This window comes from Schistocerca nitens, chromosome 2 (genome assembly GCF_023898315.1).
Source record: "Schistocerca nitens isolate TAMUIC-IGC-003100 chromosome 2, iqSchNite1.1, whole genome shotgun sequence".
Lineage (NCBI taxonomy): Eukaryota > Metazoa > Arthropoda > Insecta > Orthoptera > Acrididae > Schistocerca > Schistocerca nitens.
The window spans coordinates 858,913,318-858,931,512 of NC_064615.1; the positions used below are offsets into that span (position 1 = coordinate 858,913,318).

Here is an 18,195-nt window from a genome sequence, read left to right on the forward strand (position 1 = left end):
ACTGCCACAATAATACAATAGAGTGACAGTATTAAGGCAGTCACAGTGCACTTTTACATACAAGTCTGGCAGATGAACATTCCAAAGTTGGTATTAAATTAAACACTCAGTGGACACAGAAGGTTCCTGAAGGCCGATAATAAACTACAGAAATGTAGTGTATGTAGTTGACACACAGCAATTAACACCACAATACAGACAGACAGCAGTGTTTCAGTATTATGCAGTTGATGGACAGGTATGAACTGTACTTTGGTCAAAGAGATTCGCAGAAATAGGGCAAATTTTTCCTTCAGTATACAGACTTGTTACATAGTTCTTGCTTATGTGCTAGCTCGTGCGGGCCTGTAGGATAGATTTTGATTTGGATGAGCTGTAATGGGACAGTAATTTGGTTTACAAAATATGTCATGGATTAATAAAATAAAGAAGACTATAGAAATATTCAGTGAGTCAAAGCTGTGAATTCCCTAATTATAAGTATGGCAGCCTTGTTTACACTTACAATTGTTTATGATCATTAATGCAAATTCTTAATTAGTTGCTTAATTGGTTAAGAAAAGGTTCATTCAATCCAGAAAAATTAATCCAACGAAAGTGTAGTATCAAACTTGGGAATCTTAACAGGCATAGTAGTACAAAAGGGAACAGTAGTTTCAGCTGTTCTCGGACTTTGTTTGTAATAATCTCTTAAATTAATTACTTTTAGGAAAACTGTAATAGTTCACTGTAAGGAGTGGCTTTAAGGTTTTGCTAATGAGTGGTGTTATTCCTCCCAGAATTAATGATAAACTCTTCAGGAGGTACTGTGGTAATAATTTCAGTCATCATTTGTTCTTTATTTTAAAGTGCTTTCCAACAAAATATATCATTGCAATCAGTGGATTGAAAATTACCTTATGAATACTGAATGTTCATGAATTATTGTGTGAATAGCATTTTGGCACATTTAGGTAGATACTACTGTGTGTATAACTGTCTTCAAATGAAACTTAAGGAAAAGATTTAGTATTTTTAAGAGATGTAGAATAATAGCAAATGGAGTGGATTCAACTTGGTACGTTTCAGGATGTTTCTTTGTCAGTTCTGATTTTTATGGCTGAAAGCAAGACTTTCTATCACTTCTTGGCAACAAATATCCAGTCCTAGTATTCACATTCACTTCTAGTCTTCATGGGCACCTCGGACGAGCAGCCACTTCCAGGAGTCAGTATCTTAAATAACTGTTTCTTACTGCACATCTGCACATGCTGATCTTAATAGAACTGCAGGTATTGAAATTTGTACATGTAAGTTGAAACTTTTCCCCCATACCAGAAATGCCATGACCGATAAAGTGGGGCTCCTAAAGCAGTGTCGTATTTAAAGTCACTGAAATTGCAGTATCATGTTATTCGTATTTATTGCCAACAATATCTGTTCCTATCTGTAGCACCTGGTGGTTTTAAGCGGTAGCCTTTGCATATACTGTGTAAGCAGTAACACTTGCATATAATGTGTGTCCTCTTTATCATAGCTGATTTTAGGCTTATATGTACTGTGTGTCCTCTTTATCATAGCTGATTTTAGAGGATGACATTACATGGAGTACACAAGCCCCATGCTGCACTTGGGTTGTTACAGGGCAGTAGGGTGGTGCAAACCTTGCTTCTCTAATGCAGTGCAGTTGATATACCTATATTCTTTGCTGTGTACTGATCCAGTCTCATTGTAGTTTTACGAACTTTCGTTTGCAAATAGTAGTCTTGTGTAGCAACAATGCTGGACTAAAAACTATTTATTAATAATTTTAGCAGAAACATCCTGATCACAGTGACCAAATTCTCTGATTTTCACAGTTTCAGAAGTGACAGTTACGTTATGAATGTATATTTTAGTTTCTGTGAGCACTAGCTGGAACATTTCAATATCTACCTTATATCTATAATTTATCATTTATTTATAAATTTGTAGTACATGTGAAAACTTTTTATTCTAGATAAATTATATTGACTATGGAACTGTGGGCTATGTGAGATCTGAAGAGCTAAGATTTATGCACAGAGATTTTGCGCAATTGCCAATGCAAGGAATACCTTCACGTTTAGCAAATGTTGAACCTGCTGTGGGTGAATGGAAAAAGGAAGTAAGCAATTACTTCTTGGATCTGGTTCGTGACAAAATCTTAATGGCAGTTATTGACAGGACAAATCAGGCAAGTAATAAATTACATATCTTTTTTTGAAGCGTGTATATTACATTTTTTTAACAAGTTGTATGATCTTCAGTGTTTGACTTTCACTTATATTGTAATTTCTAATTTTAAATTAAATTCGTTTCTTAAATTTATTTAGGCATTGTTTATTGTTGTGCAGTTTCATTTGAAAATAGGATGCAAATCAAATCACATTAGAAAGAGAGATGTATGCATGGTTTGGCTTGTGAAATGCTGTGCTTAGCATTTGGCAGCAGATACTCATATGAGGTTAATGACACACTCAACAGAATACGTCAACTTGGACTCATAATTTTCAACAGCTAGAAAAATATTTTTCACTGGTTTGATTAATTTGTCAAACTCCTTAAATTTTCAGTACAAGATTAAAAATATTGATAGTGTAAAAGTTTTTCTCACACTCCACTTTACATTCTGGATTCCTTAATCTTATATTTGTAATTTAAGGGCTACCATCTTTATACTGTTACATGGTCAACTGTAGCCTTCGGTTCCAACAATCAGAACACAGATACGTGTACATTATATGCACCTCTCCAGGCCTTTTCAGTTGACAATTTTCAGATCATCTGATGTTGTTGTTGTTGTGAACTTCAGTCCTGAAACTGGTTTGATGCAGCTCTCCATGCTACTCGATCCTGTGCAAGCTTCTTCATCTCCCAGTACCTACTGCAGCCTACATCCTTCTGAATCTGCTTAGTGTATTTATCTCTTGGTCTCCCTCTACGATTTTTACCCTCCACACTGCCCTCCAATACTAAATTGATGCTCCCTCGATGTCTCAGAACACGTCCTACCAACCGATCCCTTCTTCTAGTCAAGTTGTGCCTCAAGCTCCTCTTCTCCCCAATTCTATTCAATACCTCCTCATTAGTTATGTGATCTACCCATCTAATCTTCAGCATTCTTCTGTAGCACCACATTTCGAAAGTTTCTATTCTCTTCTTGTCTAAGCTATTTACCGTCCACGTTTCACTTCCATACCTGGCTACACTCCATACAAATACTTTCAGAAACGACTTCCTGACATTTAAATCTATACTCAATGTTAACAAATTTCTCTTCTTCAGAAATGCTTTCCTTGCCATTGCCAGTCTACATTTTATATCCTCTCTACTTCGACCATCATCAGTTATCTTGCTCCCCAAATAGCAAAACTCCTTTACTACTTTAAGTGTCTCATTTCCTAATCGAATTCCCTCAGCATCACCCAATTTAATTCGACTACAGTCCATTATCCTCGTTTTGCTTTTGTTGATGTTCATCTTATATCCTCCTTTCAAGACACTGTCCATTCTGTTCAACTGCTCTTCCAAGTCCTTTGCTGTCTCTGACAGAATTACAATGTCATCAGCGAACTTCAAAGTTTTTATTTCTTCTCCATGGGTTTTAATACCTACTCCGAACTTTTCTTTTGTTTCCTTTAAGCCGGCCGGAGTGGCCGTGCGGTTGTAGGCGCTACAGTCTGGAACAGAGTGACCGCTACGGTCGCAGGTTCGAATCCTGCCTCGGGCATGGATGTGTGTGATGTCCTTAGGTTGGTTAGGTTTAATTAGTTCTAAGGTCTGGGTGACTGATGACCTCAGAAGTAAACTCACATAGTGCCCAGAGCCATTTGAACCATTTTTTTGTTTCCTTTATTGCTTGCTCAATATACAGATTGAATAACATCGGGGATAGACTACAACCCTGTCTCACTCCCTTCCCAACCACTGCTTCCCTTTCATACCCCTCGACTCTTATAACTGCCATCTGGTTTCTGTACAAATTGTAAATAGCCTTTTGCTCTCTGTATTTTACCCCTGCCACCTTCAGAATTTGAAAGAGAGTATTCCAGTCAACATTGTCAAAAGCTATCTCTAAGTCTACAAATGCTAGAAACGTAGGTTTGCCTTTCCTTAATCTTTCTTCTAAGATAAGTCGTAGGGTCAGTATTGCCTCACGTGTTCCAACATTTCTACGGAATCCAAACTGATCTTCCCCGAGTTCGGCTTCTACCAGTTTTTCCATTCGTTTGTAAAGAATTCGCGTTAGAATTTTGCAGCTGTGACTTATTAAACTGATAGTTTGGTAATTTTCATATCTGTCAACACCTGCTTTCTTTGGGATTGGGATTATTATATTCTTCTTGAAGTCGGAGGGTATTTCGCCTGTCTCATACATCTTGCTCACCAGATAGTAGAGTTTTGTGAGGACTGGCTCTCCCAAGGCTGTCAGTAGTTCTAATGGAATGCTGTCTACTCCGGGGGCCTTGTTTCGACTCAGATCTTTCAGTGCTCTGTCAAACTCTTCACGCAATATCGTATCTCCCATTTCATCTTCATCTTCATCTACATCCTCTTCCATTTCCATAATATTGTCCTCAAGTACATCGCCCTTGTGTAGACCCTCTATATACTCCTTCCACCTTTCTGCTTTCCCTTCTTTGCTTAGAACTGGGTTTGTTTCCATCTGAGCTCTTGATATTCATACAAATGGCTCTCTTTTCTCCAAAGGTCTCTTTAATTTTCCTGTAGGCAGTATCTATCCTACCCGTAGTGAGATAAACCTCTACATCCTTACATTTGTCCTCTAGCCATCCCTGCTTAGCCATTTTGCACTTCCTGTCTAATTTTTGAGACATCTGTATTCCTTTTTGGCTGCTTCATTTACTGCATTTTGATATTTTCTCCTTTCATCAATTAAATTCAATATTTCTGCTGTTATCCAAGGATTTCTACTAGCTCTTGTCTTTTTACCTACTTGATCCTCTGCTGCCTTCACTACTTCATCCCTCAGAGCTATGCATTCTTCTTCTACTGTATTTCTTTCCCCCATTCCTGTCAATTGTTCCCTTATTCTCTCCCTGAAACTCTGTACAACCTCTGGTTTAGTCAGTTTATCCAGGTCCCATCTCCTTAAATTCCCACCTTTCTGCAGTTTCTTCAGTTTTAATCTACAGTTTTAATCTACAGTTCATAACCAATAGATTGTGGTCAGAGTCCACATCTGCCCCTGGAAATGTTTTACAATTTAAAACCTGGTTCCTAATCTCTATACCGAGCGAGGTGGCGCAGTGGTTAGACACTGGACTCGCATTCGGGAGGACGACAGATCAATCCCGCGTCCGGCCATCCTGATTTAGGTTTTCCGTGATGTCCCTAAATCACTCCAGGCAAATGCCGAGATGGTTCCTCTGAACGGGCACGGCCGATTTCCTTCCCTAATCCAATGAGACCAATGACCTCGCTGTCTGGTCTCCTTCCCCAAACAACCCAACCCCCCATTCTCTGTCTTACCATTATATAATCTTTCTGATACCTTCTAGTATCTCCAGGATTCTTCCATGTATACAACCTTCTTTTATGATTCTTGAACCAAGTGTTAGCTATGATTAGGTTATGCTCTGCGCAAAATTCTACCAGATGGCTTCCTCTTTCAATTCTTCCCCTCAATCCATATTCACCTACTATGTTTCCTTCTCTCCCTTTTCCTACTCTCGAATCTGAGTCACCCATGACTATTAAATTTTTGTCTCCCTTCACTACCTGAATAATTTCTTTTATCTCATCATACATTTCATCAATTTCGTCTTCATTTGCAGAGCTAGTTGGCATATAAACTTGTACTACTGTAGTAGGCATGGGCTTCGTGTCTTTCTTGGCCACAATAATGCATTCACTATGCTGTTTGTAGTAGCTTACCCGCACTCCTATTTTTTTATTCATTATTAAACCTACTCCTGTATTACCCCTTTTTGATTTTGTATTTATAACCCTGTATTCACGTCTTGTTTGTCCTGCCACCAAACTTCACTAATTCCCGCTATATCTAACTTTAACCTATCCATTTCCCATTTTAAATTTTTTAACCTACCTGCCCAATTAAGTGATCTGACATTCCACGCTCCGATCCATAGAACACCAGTTTTCTTTCTCCTGATAACGACGTCCTCTTGAGTAGTCCCCGCCCGGAGATCCGAATGGGGGACTATTTTACCTCCGGAATATTTTACCCAAGAGGATGCCATCATCATTTAATCATACAGTAAAGCTGCATGCCCTCAGAAAAAATTACGGCTGTAGTTTCCCCTTGCTTTCAGCCGTCTGCAGTACCAGCACAGCAAGGCCGTTTAGGTTATTGTTACAAGGCCAGATCAGTCAATCATCCAGACTGTTGCCCCTGCAACTACTGAAAAGACTGCTGCCCCTCTTCAGGAAACACACGTTTGTCTGGCCTCTCAACAGATACCCCTCTGTTGTGGTTGCACCTACGGTTCGGCCATCTGTATCGCTGAGGCACGCAAGCCTCCCCACCAATGGCAAGGTCCACGGTTAATGGGAGGGGCTTCACTACTCAAGGTTAAATATAACTTTGGCTCAGAAGGGGGTAAAGTATGCTGCCACAAAAGTCTTTGGTCACTTACCTAATAGCATCAGAAGTCTGACATACAGTCATATATCATTTAAAAGGAAATTAAAAGAATTTCTGAATGGCAACTCCTACTCATTAGATGAATTTTTGGATATAGTAAGTGGGTAATTCCCTCGCCACAACAAAAAAAATAAATAAATAAATAAATAAATAAAATAAAATAATAATAAATAAATAAATAAATAAATAAGTGTCCTGTAATATTTTGTGTAATGTAATATCTTGAATTGGCACCTTTTATTAACCTGACACGTTCCACATCATTATGAAGTGTCGTATTCATGATCTATGGAACAAGTACTAATCTAATCTTACCATTTTCCAAGCTCCTGTGGGCATATGCATTGCTTGCAGGATGTTCAATTTAAACACTTCATTTCTATCAATAAAGGCAAGTGCCTTAAGGACAAGAGCATTCCAATACTGCTTTTCAGGCTATGAATAATCCTTAGATCCATGGGCTGGAGTTCCGCTGAAATCCTAAGTCTGTTGGCTGAGCGGGACACTTGTCCATAAGGAGAACAACCTTCCTCTTTCTAGCACCCATTCATGCATCAAAAGTTTGCAAGAACTTTTTTAACAAGTCCGCAGTCATCCAAGCACTTTTGTTGCTATAATACTTATATGGCAGCGTAGCACTGTTCTTAAAGCAATGTAGTTTGTGGAACTTTCCAATTACTATGGGATCCAGCTTGTCGCTGTCATCTGCGTTGCTGCATATGAGAACAGAAATTCTCTGCTTGTTCATTCTTCCTCCATGGCATGCTTCTCCTTTAACACTTTAGGTTTTAGAGGGCATGCGTTGGTAAAACAGGTCTGTTTCATCCACATTGTACACATCCCAAGATTCGAAACCTTCCAAGAGGGGTGGCAGCACCTCTTCTTTCCAGTGTTCAACACTTCCATCACTAGCTGCAGCACTCTCTCCACTTACTGGCCTGCAATTTATCCCATAGTGTTTTTTGAAACTATCCAGCCAACCATTCAAAGCTTTGAATTCTGTTAGTCCAAGTTTCCCAGATATCATAGATGCTTTCATTTTTATCAATTTCCCATCGATTGGTAAATTTTCAGCACATGTTCCATTGAACCACTCCATTAGCTTCGATTCCATTTCTTCATAAGGCGACTTTTAACATATTTTCTCTGCTTTGCTTTTGAACTGCATTGTGTTTCTTGATCCAGAATCATCTCCTTATTCTTCAATGTTCCTGACAATGAAGACTGTGCAAGTCCCAGGCGTCGAGCCGTTTCACTTATTGGCACATTTGCATTTCTCTCCACTTCCCGAATCAAGTTCACTTTTTCCACGACAGATAAGAGTTTTTTTTTCTTCTGCCATAGTCAACTTCACTACAACAATGAATGTGAGTGAGCAAACTGATATACAGCTGGATTCTCCACGCATGATATACAGCTGGATTCTCTGCGCAAGACACAGTAATACACGAACTGATGCAAACTTGCGTAAACTGATGCTATACTGTAATGCTGCTACGAATGTACAGATTCGGACAAAGCTCGGTTGCATGCAAGCATGGAAAGCGGCACGAGTGTTAGCACGCTGTACATTGTTAGTCTCCGGCCGCAGTCGGCTAAGTTCGAGCGTGCTCATGCATGTAGCGAGGAATCGATATGGAAGATGATTGATCGTATCCTATATAAATGCTAGAGTTCATAATCCTTAAAGCCTATATTATACGATGCTCGCATTTGGAGGCAAAGCGTACGGAAGTTCCAAAAAATCCCGCTATAAGCCGCCACAAGTACTGTAGTTACCGTATTTGCCCAATTGCAAGCCAACCTCGAATGCAAGCAGCACCCCAAAAAATGAGACTTTGGAAATATATATATATCGATTTCAAGCTGCACTTAAAAGTGAAAGATACGGCTCATTGTATGATGGATTGAGTATTAAGTGGCTCTACTAGAAATACAGTATTTTTTTAAATGCGTGACAAACAGTTTCACTTGGGAGACATTTCCAGTATTGAAACTTCCTGGCAGATTAAAACTGTGTGCCGGACCGAGACTCAAACTTAGGACCTTTGCCTTTCGCGGGCAACTCATTCCACGGAACGAGTGACACAACCCAGTATCGTCGTGTAAACTAGGTTTAATGCTAAATGCTGGTTTTGCTGTAATTTGAATTACTTTAAATCAAATATAAAATTGCATTGCACTTACGGAATAATTTTTGAGACTTGAAATTTCTTCCGTTAAATGCAGGTTTACATGAAATCGAGGTCACGCAAAATTGGGGTTATACTGTACTTACATAAATATTTGCACCCAACAGTTAGAAGAAATTCTCGAAGTGCATCTTGCTATGCATGGAAAAACAAATTAACTGGTGCAGTGTTTTGTTATTTAAACCAGAAACATTTGACCAACACAAAGAACACACAGATGTCAACTAGCACTACAAGTCACCAAATGAAGACACGCGAAGCATGCATTTGAGGTCTCGTAATGATCACGAAGTTGTGAATGTGTAGTAAAGACAGTTTGAAACTGATTGTGACTGCTCATGATACCTTCAGTTGAATGAACCTAGTTACTCCCATCAGCCACGATGCTGAGTAGAGCATGGCAATGGCAGGAGATAACGAATTGTTCAGACTTTCAGACAGTACTTGCCAGTATCATTGCATGTCAGTTACATCAGTTTTTTCCCCACGAACACTGATTTATAAAGTGTAAACTGGATAAAGTTATAAATATGTTAATGCAAAATTGGAGCCAAATGAACATTGTGAACTTAGTAAATTTGAACGTAGTCATTAAAAATGTTGTAAACGGCGGGAAAATGTTAATTCCCAGAACGTAAAAACAGGGTTGTACTGCATTTGATTTCACACTACGTTTGAACAGGCAACAATATGGAAAGGGTAGGTTGCTACTCACCACATAAAAGAGGCATTGAGTCACAGACAAACAAAATGAAAAAGAATAGTAGGAGTATTTTCAGTCCTCAGACAAAGTCCTCCTTCAGAAATAGAGCTACCACACATTCTTATAACTTTTGCTATAAAATTGTATAGGACTTTATGTGCATTTAGGTCTTCTGTTGCTAACGGAGTTTGTTCATTTTTATTGCACTACCAGAGGGCATCACATGCTGCTGTGATATCGTGATTTCTTTATATCTTTTGTCCCACCCAAGAACAAAGAGATTAACATCTTTCTCACTGTCTCATCAACATGAAGAATATGGGATCATGATGAGGCTGTAGATATTTTGCCAGAATCTCTCAGTTAAACCAGAGGCACGACATTGTCACTGTAAAGTTTCTGCTGTGTTTAAAATTTTGATAACAGGGAAGAGATAGGAGATTAACTAACACTATGTTGTAGTGCCTCACTTTAATTTTGTAAGACCAGTACAGGTTTTCATATCGTTGAGCCCTAACCCTGCTCTTTGTGAACTGCAAGGTGTCACTTTATCATATTTCACTAAACCACTGTATGCAGTTTCCTTTATCAGAGTATCCACTTCCTCTTTACTTTTATTCTGCTATGCATCTTCACCCACAACATAATGATAGTCTCATTTATGGGGATAGCTTCCGAACTACTTTGTAATGCGATATATGAGATAATTTTTGGTACTATTGACATTGTAGTATTTTAATCGTATCAGTGCTAAGTATAAATCTGATAAAATTGTGGTTGATTATGTTTGGTCATACTGTGGTGAATGCCAAGTAGTTGGTGTGTTGTGTGACAGAGAGCAAAATAAAGATGTACACACAATGTTTGATAAACTTCTTTCACTTAACATAAATAAAAGAAAGTGCAGAACAATATTTAGTGCAAGTCCTTCAGGTAGGTCGACTCGAATATCCACAGTCATATCAGAGGCTGATAGAGCTGAACTGTCAGGCCAAACTGAACTAACAGGCAGATTTCACTAGACTCGAGCTATGTAAAATCCTTTAAGTCGGCCCCATAGCAGCACAGGTCACATGGGGTGAGCAGGGTGAATTTCGGAGTCAGACGCATATTGGCAGTGTTCTGCCAACTTCCGAGTGTGGACTGTTGCTGCCAGAAATCAAGGCAGGAGGGGGGAGCGCTTAAATGCAGGTGCCACTGAGAGGCAGGACACAAAACTTCAGCTGATGACAAGCTCCTGCATGCATCTCGACATTCATCATGCGAATAGCTGGAAACATCAGACATTGGGGGCGCACTGACACCCAGGAATAGACCTTTTCTATCGGAAGAAGCTCACTGGCGATTGGAAGGTTCATGGTGGCCCACCAGAAGGTGGCAAGGCGAAGAGGGCCCACCTCCCACAGCTGGCGCTGCTTACACTGCAGTGACAGTGATGGCACTGCATTGATGTCCATTGGCTTCCCATCCATTCTAACAGTGCAAGACCCTAGGTTGGGGCATCCATGGTAGGTGAAGATGACTGAGACTGTACGTTCCTCCTGGGCACCGACTCTGCAAGTGAAAAACCCAAGGCAGAATCGTGTAATCCACACAAATGAAGCTGATTTTGATGGGGTGTGATCCTGTACAATACATAATGAGTGACCTAAGACTATGGTGATAACACCCCATTCCCAGTGCCTGTGGCTGCCAAACAATCTGAAGAAGACCAAACCATGCACACTAAACTTGGAGTGCTGCAGAGGAATAATGGCGTGCCTAATTATGAAATCGCAACACTAATGTCCACACTCCCTCTTGAATTTGTAATGGCTGCAACACCGTGTAAGTCAGCAACCCAACTATACACGATGCTTCAACCATTCCTCTGGTTGAGAGTCAGATGCAAAGAATGACAGTATAGAAACAGGTGCTGCTTGCTGTGGCAGTACTGCATGTGCTGGGTCAGCTCTCCTGTGTTTGCTTGTGCAGCGAACAGTCTGTACATTATTTCTATGAAATGCTGCATCTGCTGTGCCTGAAACTGAACAATGTGAATTACTGACAGTTCTTGCAGGGACTGGCCATGATCAAACACTGAAAAATACACTTGAAAATAGGGCACAACCACCAAACAGTGATACAAGAGAGTACGGATAAATCACTAGTAATGTCCGTCTTAAAAAAGCACCAAAAAAACACACAGTCGGTTGCAAGGTAAAAGTCTGAAAACACACTCACAGTAACACAGAAGCAATGTCACTGGCAAGCTCATTGAATGTCCACAGTTCTGCAAGAAAGACACAAAGAAATATCACTGACAGTTGTTCTTTGACGAGAAGTAAAACTGAGTGACAACCAAACACGTTTCCCTCGTCTCTTGATTTTTGGTCATCCTGCTGATGGAAGCCAAGAAATTGGTGGGTTCTGTGACAGAGCAAAAAACTGAGATGCACATTTATTGTGTAATAAACATTGTTTACTTAACTTGAATTACAGCAAGTCCATAGCAGTAACCAAATGCAAGTCCTTCAGACAGACCAAGTCGAATATCCACAGTCGTGCCAGAGGTTGAGTAACAGTACTTAGACTAGAATGGAACTGATAGAAAGACAGACAGACTCGACTAGGCTTGAGCAGTGTGACATCCTTCAAGTCGGTCTCAGAGCCAGGCACAGATATGCAGTACGATCACATGGTTGCTGTCAACTTGTATGTGTGGACTGGCACGGCATAGCATCGATAGCACACGATACCATAGTTTCTTCTGAGGCTACTTTCACACATTTCAGTTTTTCTAAAATGCTGTACATTTTGCAATGAGTTGTTTTTGCACCCCTTGATTAGTATTGCCTTTCACAAATACACTTCCTGTTCCTTTTTATGGGTAGACTCATCTGTGTAAATCTACATCTACACCTACATTTATACTCCGCAAGCCACCCAACGGTGTGTGGCGGAAGGCACTTTATGTGTCACTTTCCTTACCTCCCTTTCCTGTTCGGCGCATATGGTTCGCGGGAAGAACGACTGCTGGAAAGCCTCCGTGCACGCTCGAATCTCTCTAATTTTACATTTGTGATCTCCTTGGGAGGTATAAGTAGGGGGAAGCAATATATTCAATACCTCATCCAGAAATGCACCCTCTCGAAACCTGGACAGCAAGCTACACCACGATGCAGAGTGCCTCTCTTGCAGAGTCTGCCACTTGAGTTTGCTAAACATCTCCGTAACGCTATCAAGCTTACCAAATAACCCTGTGACGAAAAGCGCCGCTCTTCTTTGGATCTTCTCTATCTTCTCTGTCAACCCGACCTGGTACAGATTCCCCACTGATGAGCAATACTCAAGTATAGGTCACACGAGTGTTTTGTAAGCCACCTCCTTTGTTGATGGACTACATTTTCTAAGGACTCTTCCAATGAATCTCAACCTGGCACCCGCCTTACCTACAGTTAATTTTATTTGATCATTCCACTTCAAATCGTTTCGCACACAGACTCTCAGATATTTTACAGAAGTAACTGCTACCAGTGTTTGTTCCGCTATCATATAATCATACAATAAAGGATCCTTCTTTCTACGTATTCGCAATACATTACATTTGTCTATGTTAAGGGTCAGTTGTCACTCTCTGCACCAAGTGCCTATCCACTGCAGATCTTCCTGCATTTCACTGCAATTTTCTAATGCGGCAACTTCTCTGTATACTACAGCATCATCCGCAAAAAGCCGCATGGAACTTGTCTTGAGCTAAAATTATCAGCTAAAATTTTCTCATTCAGTGTACCTTGGATGCCTTGTAGGTGCCTCTTAAATGTCCAGTGTCACTAAGGTATTAGCATAGGGCGTGATGAGGGGAAGTGCAAAGGCAAAGCATTGACGTAAAAATCTGCTAAGAGCAGGAGTTCTTTTTTTAAACCAATACCTGCCCACATAGCATTGTTAGGTAGTTTTGTAGTTTTTCTAAACAAACTGTCATGTAAGAAATGGAAACATTTCAAAGCGGATTTGGCAGTAATGTATTTCCTGCATAGTTTGAACAACATTTCAATGCTTCCACCAGCAAATGGTTAGTTGGAGTCAATCTGAATGCTCCAAAACAGCCTCGAAGGCTTTATACTGTCACTTACCTAGTTTTCCTTCGGAATTTTGTGTTGCTGAATGATTGCAGATAAATCCGTAGTCCATATAAGGTCATATTAGAGTTTGATTTAATTATGTACACAAGTGTTTCCGTAAGACCAGGTTGAAGAGCCAATATCCAGGCCATGGAGCGACTCAATACATGAAAATACAGCAGGAAAGTTATTAATAAATAATATAAAATTGATACGAATCCTCTGCAGAGGTCAGGCTGCTGAATTTATATATATAACAAAGATGATGTGACTTACCAAATGAAAGTGCTGGCAGGTCGATAGACACACAAAATTAAAGCTTTCACAACCAACGGTTGCTTCATCAGGAAAGAGGGAAGGAGAGGGAAAGACGAAAGGATGTGGGTTTTAAGGGAGAGGGTAAGGAGTCATTCCAATCCCGGGAGCGGAAAGACTTACCTTAGGGGGAAAAAAGGACAGGTATGCACTCGCGCGCGCGCGCACACACACACACGCGCACACACACACGCGCACACACACACAAGCAGACATTTGTAAAGGCAAAGAGTTTTCCCACGTGGAATGTTTCCCTGTATTATATGTATATGAGTCAACAATATAAGAACTTCCTAACAGAATAGTTTAAGCGAACCACGAGGAAATTTTTCAGTTTACTCTTGAAAGTGTAAATCACTGTTAAGATTTTTTTTATTCTTGTGGTAGCTTATTGAAAATGGTTTCAACAGAATATTGTATGCCTTTCTACCTGGGCATCAAGGAGGTATGATTCAAATACACATTAGAATTCTGCGTAGCATTAACGTAGTGGAAGCTATTGGTTCTTGGGAGTAAGATCATAGTGTTAGCAATGTATGACATTAAAGGTAATATTTATTCAGAGATCAGTGTCAGAACTCCCATACTCTTGAACAGGGGATCGACAAGCCGATAACGAACTTACCCTATACAGGGTGGTCCATTGATAGTGACCTGGCCAGATATCTCACGAAAAAACTACAAAGAACAAAACTCGTCCAGCTTGAAGGGGGAAACCAGATGGCGCTATGGTTGGCCCGCTAGATGGTGCTGCCATAGGTCAAACAGATATCAACTGCATTTTTTAAAAATAGGATCCCCCATTTTTCATTACATATTCATGTAGTACGTAAAGAAATATGGATGTTTTAGTTGGACCACTTTTATCAGTTTGTGATAGATAGTGCTGTAATAGTCGCAAACATATAAGTACAGGGTTATTACAAATGATTGAAGCGATTTCACAGCTCTACAATAACTTTATTATTTGAGATATTTTCACAATGCTTTGCACACACATACAAAAACTCAAAAAGCTTTTTTAGGCATTCATAAATGTTCGATATGTGCCCCTTTAGTGAATCGGCGGACATTAAGCCGATAATAAAGTTCTTCCCACACTCGGCGCAGCATGTCCCCATCAATGAGTTCGAAAGCATCGTTGATGCGAGCTTGCAGTTCTGGCACGTTTCTTGGTAGAGGAGGTTTAAACACTGAATCTTTCACATAACCCCACAGAAAGAAATCGCATGGGGTTGAGTCGGGAGAGCGTGGAGGCCATGACATGAATTGCTGATCATGATCTCCACCACGACCGATCCATCGGTTTTCCAATCTCCTGTTTAAGATATGCCGAACATCATGATGGAAGTGCGATGGAGCACCATCCTGTTGAAAGATGAAGTCGGCACTGTCGGTCTCCAGTTGTGGCATGAGCCAATTTTCCAGCATGTCCAGATACACGTGTCCTGTAACGTTTTTTTTCGCAGAAGAAAAAGGGGCCGTAAACTTTAAACTGCCAGATTGCACAAAACACATTAACTTTTGGTGAATTGTGAATTTTCTGCACGAATGCGTGAGGATTCTCTACCACCCAGATTCGCACATTGTCTGTTCACTTCACCATTAAGAAAAAATGTTGCTTCATCACTGAAAACAAGTTTTGCACTGAACGCATCCTGTTCCATGAGCTGTTGCAACCGCGCCGAAAATTCAAAGCGTTTGACTTTGTCATCGTGTGTCAGGACTTGTATCAATTGTAAACGGTAAGGCTTCTGCTTTAGCCTTTTCCGTAAGATTTTCCAAACTGTCAGCTGTGGTACGTTTAGCTCCCTGCTTGCTTTATTCGTCGACTTACGCGGGCTACGCGTGAAACTTGCCCGCACGCGTTCAACCGTTTCTTCGCTCACTGCAGGCCGACCCGTTGATTTCCCCTTACAGAGGCATCCAGAAGCTTTAAACTGCGCATACCATCGCCGAATGGAGTTAGCAGTTGGTTGATCTTTGTTGAACTTCGTCCTGAAGTGTCGTTGCACTGTTATGACTGACTGATGTGAGTGCATTTCAAGCACGACATACGCTTTCTCGGCTCCTGTCGCCATTTTGTCTCACTGCGCTCTTGCGGCAGAAACCTGAAGTGCGGCTTCAGCCGAACAAAACTTTATGAGTTTTTCTACGTATTTGTAGTGTGTCGTGACCATATGTCAATGAATGGAGCTACAGTGAATTTAGGAAATCGCTTCAATCATTTGTAATAGCCCTGTACATGGTATCACATAACATTCCGCCAGTGTGGACGGTATTTGCTTCGTGATACATTACCCGTGTTAAAATGGACCGTTTACCAATTACGGAAAAGGTCGATATCGTGTTGATGTATGCCTATTGTGATCAAAATGCCCAATGGGCGTGTGCTATGTATGCTGCTCGATATCCAGGACGATGACATCCAAGTGTCCGGACCATTCACCAGATAGTTAAGTTATTTAAGAAAACAGGAAATGTTCAGCCGCATGTGAAACATCAGCCACAACCTGCAACAAATGATGATGATGGCCAAGTAGGTGTTTTAGCTACTGTCGCGGCTAATCCGCACATCATTAGCAGATAAATTGTACGAGAATCGGGAATCTCAAAAACGTCGGTGTTCAGAATGCTACATAAACATCGATTGCACCTGTACCCTATTTCAATGCACCAGGAATTGCATGGCGACGACTTTGAACGTCGTGTACAGTTCTGCCAGTGGGCATAAAAGAAATTACGAGATGATGACAGGTTTTTTGCGCGCATTCTATTTAGTGACGAGCTTCATTCACCAACAGCGGTAACATAAACCGACATAATATGCACTTTTGGGCAATGGAAAATCCACGATGGCTGCAACAAGTGGAACATCTGTGACCTTGGAGGGTTAATGTATGATGCGGCATTATGGGAGGTAGGATAATTGGCACCCATTTTATCAATGGCAATCTAAATGGTGCAATGTATGCTGATTTCCTACGTAATGTTCTACCGATTTACTTCAAGATGTTTCACTGCATGACAGAATGGCGATGTACTTCCATCATGATGGATGCCTGGCACATAGCTCGCGTGCGGTTGAAGCGGTATTGTATAGCATTTTCCATGACTGGTGGATTGGTCGTCGAAGCGCCATACCATGGCCTGCGAGTTCAACGGATCTGACGTCCCCGGGTTTCTTTCTGTGGGGAAAGTTGAAGGATATTTGCTATCGTGATCTACCGACAACGTCTGACAACATGCGTCAGCGCATTGTCAATGCATGCGCGAACTACTCGCTGTTGAGAGGAATGTCGTTACACGTATTGCCAAATGCATCGAGGTTGACGGACATCATTTTGAGCATTTATTGCTTTAATGTGGTATTTACAGTTAATCACGCTGTAACACATGCGTTCTCAGAAATGATAAGTTCACAAAGGTACATGTATCACATTGGAACAACCGAAATAAAATATTCAAACGTACCTACATTCTGTATTTTAATTTAAAAAACCTCTGTGTTACCAACTGTTCGTCTAAAATTGTGAGCCGTATGTTTGTGACTATTACAGCGCCATCTATCACAGAGCGAAAAAAGTGGTCCAAAATATGTAATAAAAAATGGGGGTTCCTATTTTAAAAAACGCAGTTGATATCCGTTTGACATATGGCAGCGCCATCTAGCAGGCCAACCAAAGCGTCATCTGGTTTCCCCCTTCAAGTTAGACAAGTTTCGTTCTTTGTAGTTTTTTTGTTTGATGCTTATTTCGTGAGATATATGGCCCGGTCACAATTAATGGACCATCCTGTATATTGCTCAAACTGCCCATACCTGATCCAAAAGTACCCTTTGTGAATGGGAAGGATTGCTCCAGTATAATACCATATGTCGGAAGGGAATGAAAATAAGCAAAGTAGATTAATTTGTGTGTTGGACTACCGCGTATTGCTAAATGGTAAATATGCCGGGTGGCACAGTGAGTTGAGCACAAAAAAGAAAGAAAGAAAGAAAAAATCCATTTATGCAACTGTGTTGAGGGTAGTGTCAAAAAATATCGGTCCTATGATGCGCACACCTGTTACACCGCACCAAATGCCGACTTTCCCATCGTGGAGTGGTTGCTGGCACACAATGTTAGAGTCCTCCATTGCCCAGTTCGTTGTGTTTCATGAATTCACAAGACTGAAAAGAAGAAACCTTGCTTTATCATGCATTATGCAATGGAACGGCTCTAACAAACCATTGTTAATGCTACTCGGAAGCCA

At 40.6% G+C, this 18,195-nt stretch overlaps 1 protein-coding gene across 2 annotated transcripts in view; it reads left to right on the plus strand.

Moving 5' to 3' along the window:
• LOC126237120 (uncharacterized) overlaps positions 1-18,195 on the plus strand; it is a 331,755-nt gene that overhangs the window by 203,225 nt on the left and 110,335 nt on the right. For both annotated transcript variants that reach the window (XM_049946935.1, XM_049946936.1), the window contains one exon: positions 1,979-2,194. In XM_049946935.1, the coding sequence (XP_049802892.1) occupies positions 1,979-2,194 (216 nt within the window). The remainder of the gene's footprint in view (positions 1-1,978; positions 2,195-18,195) is intronic.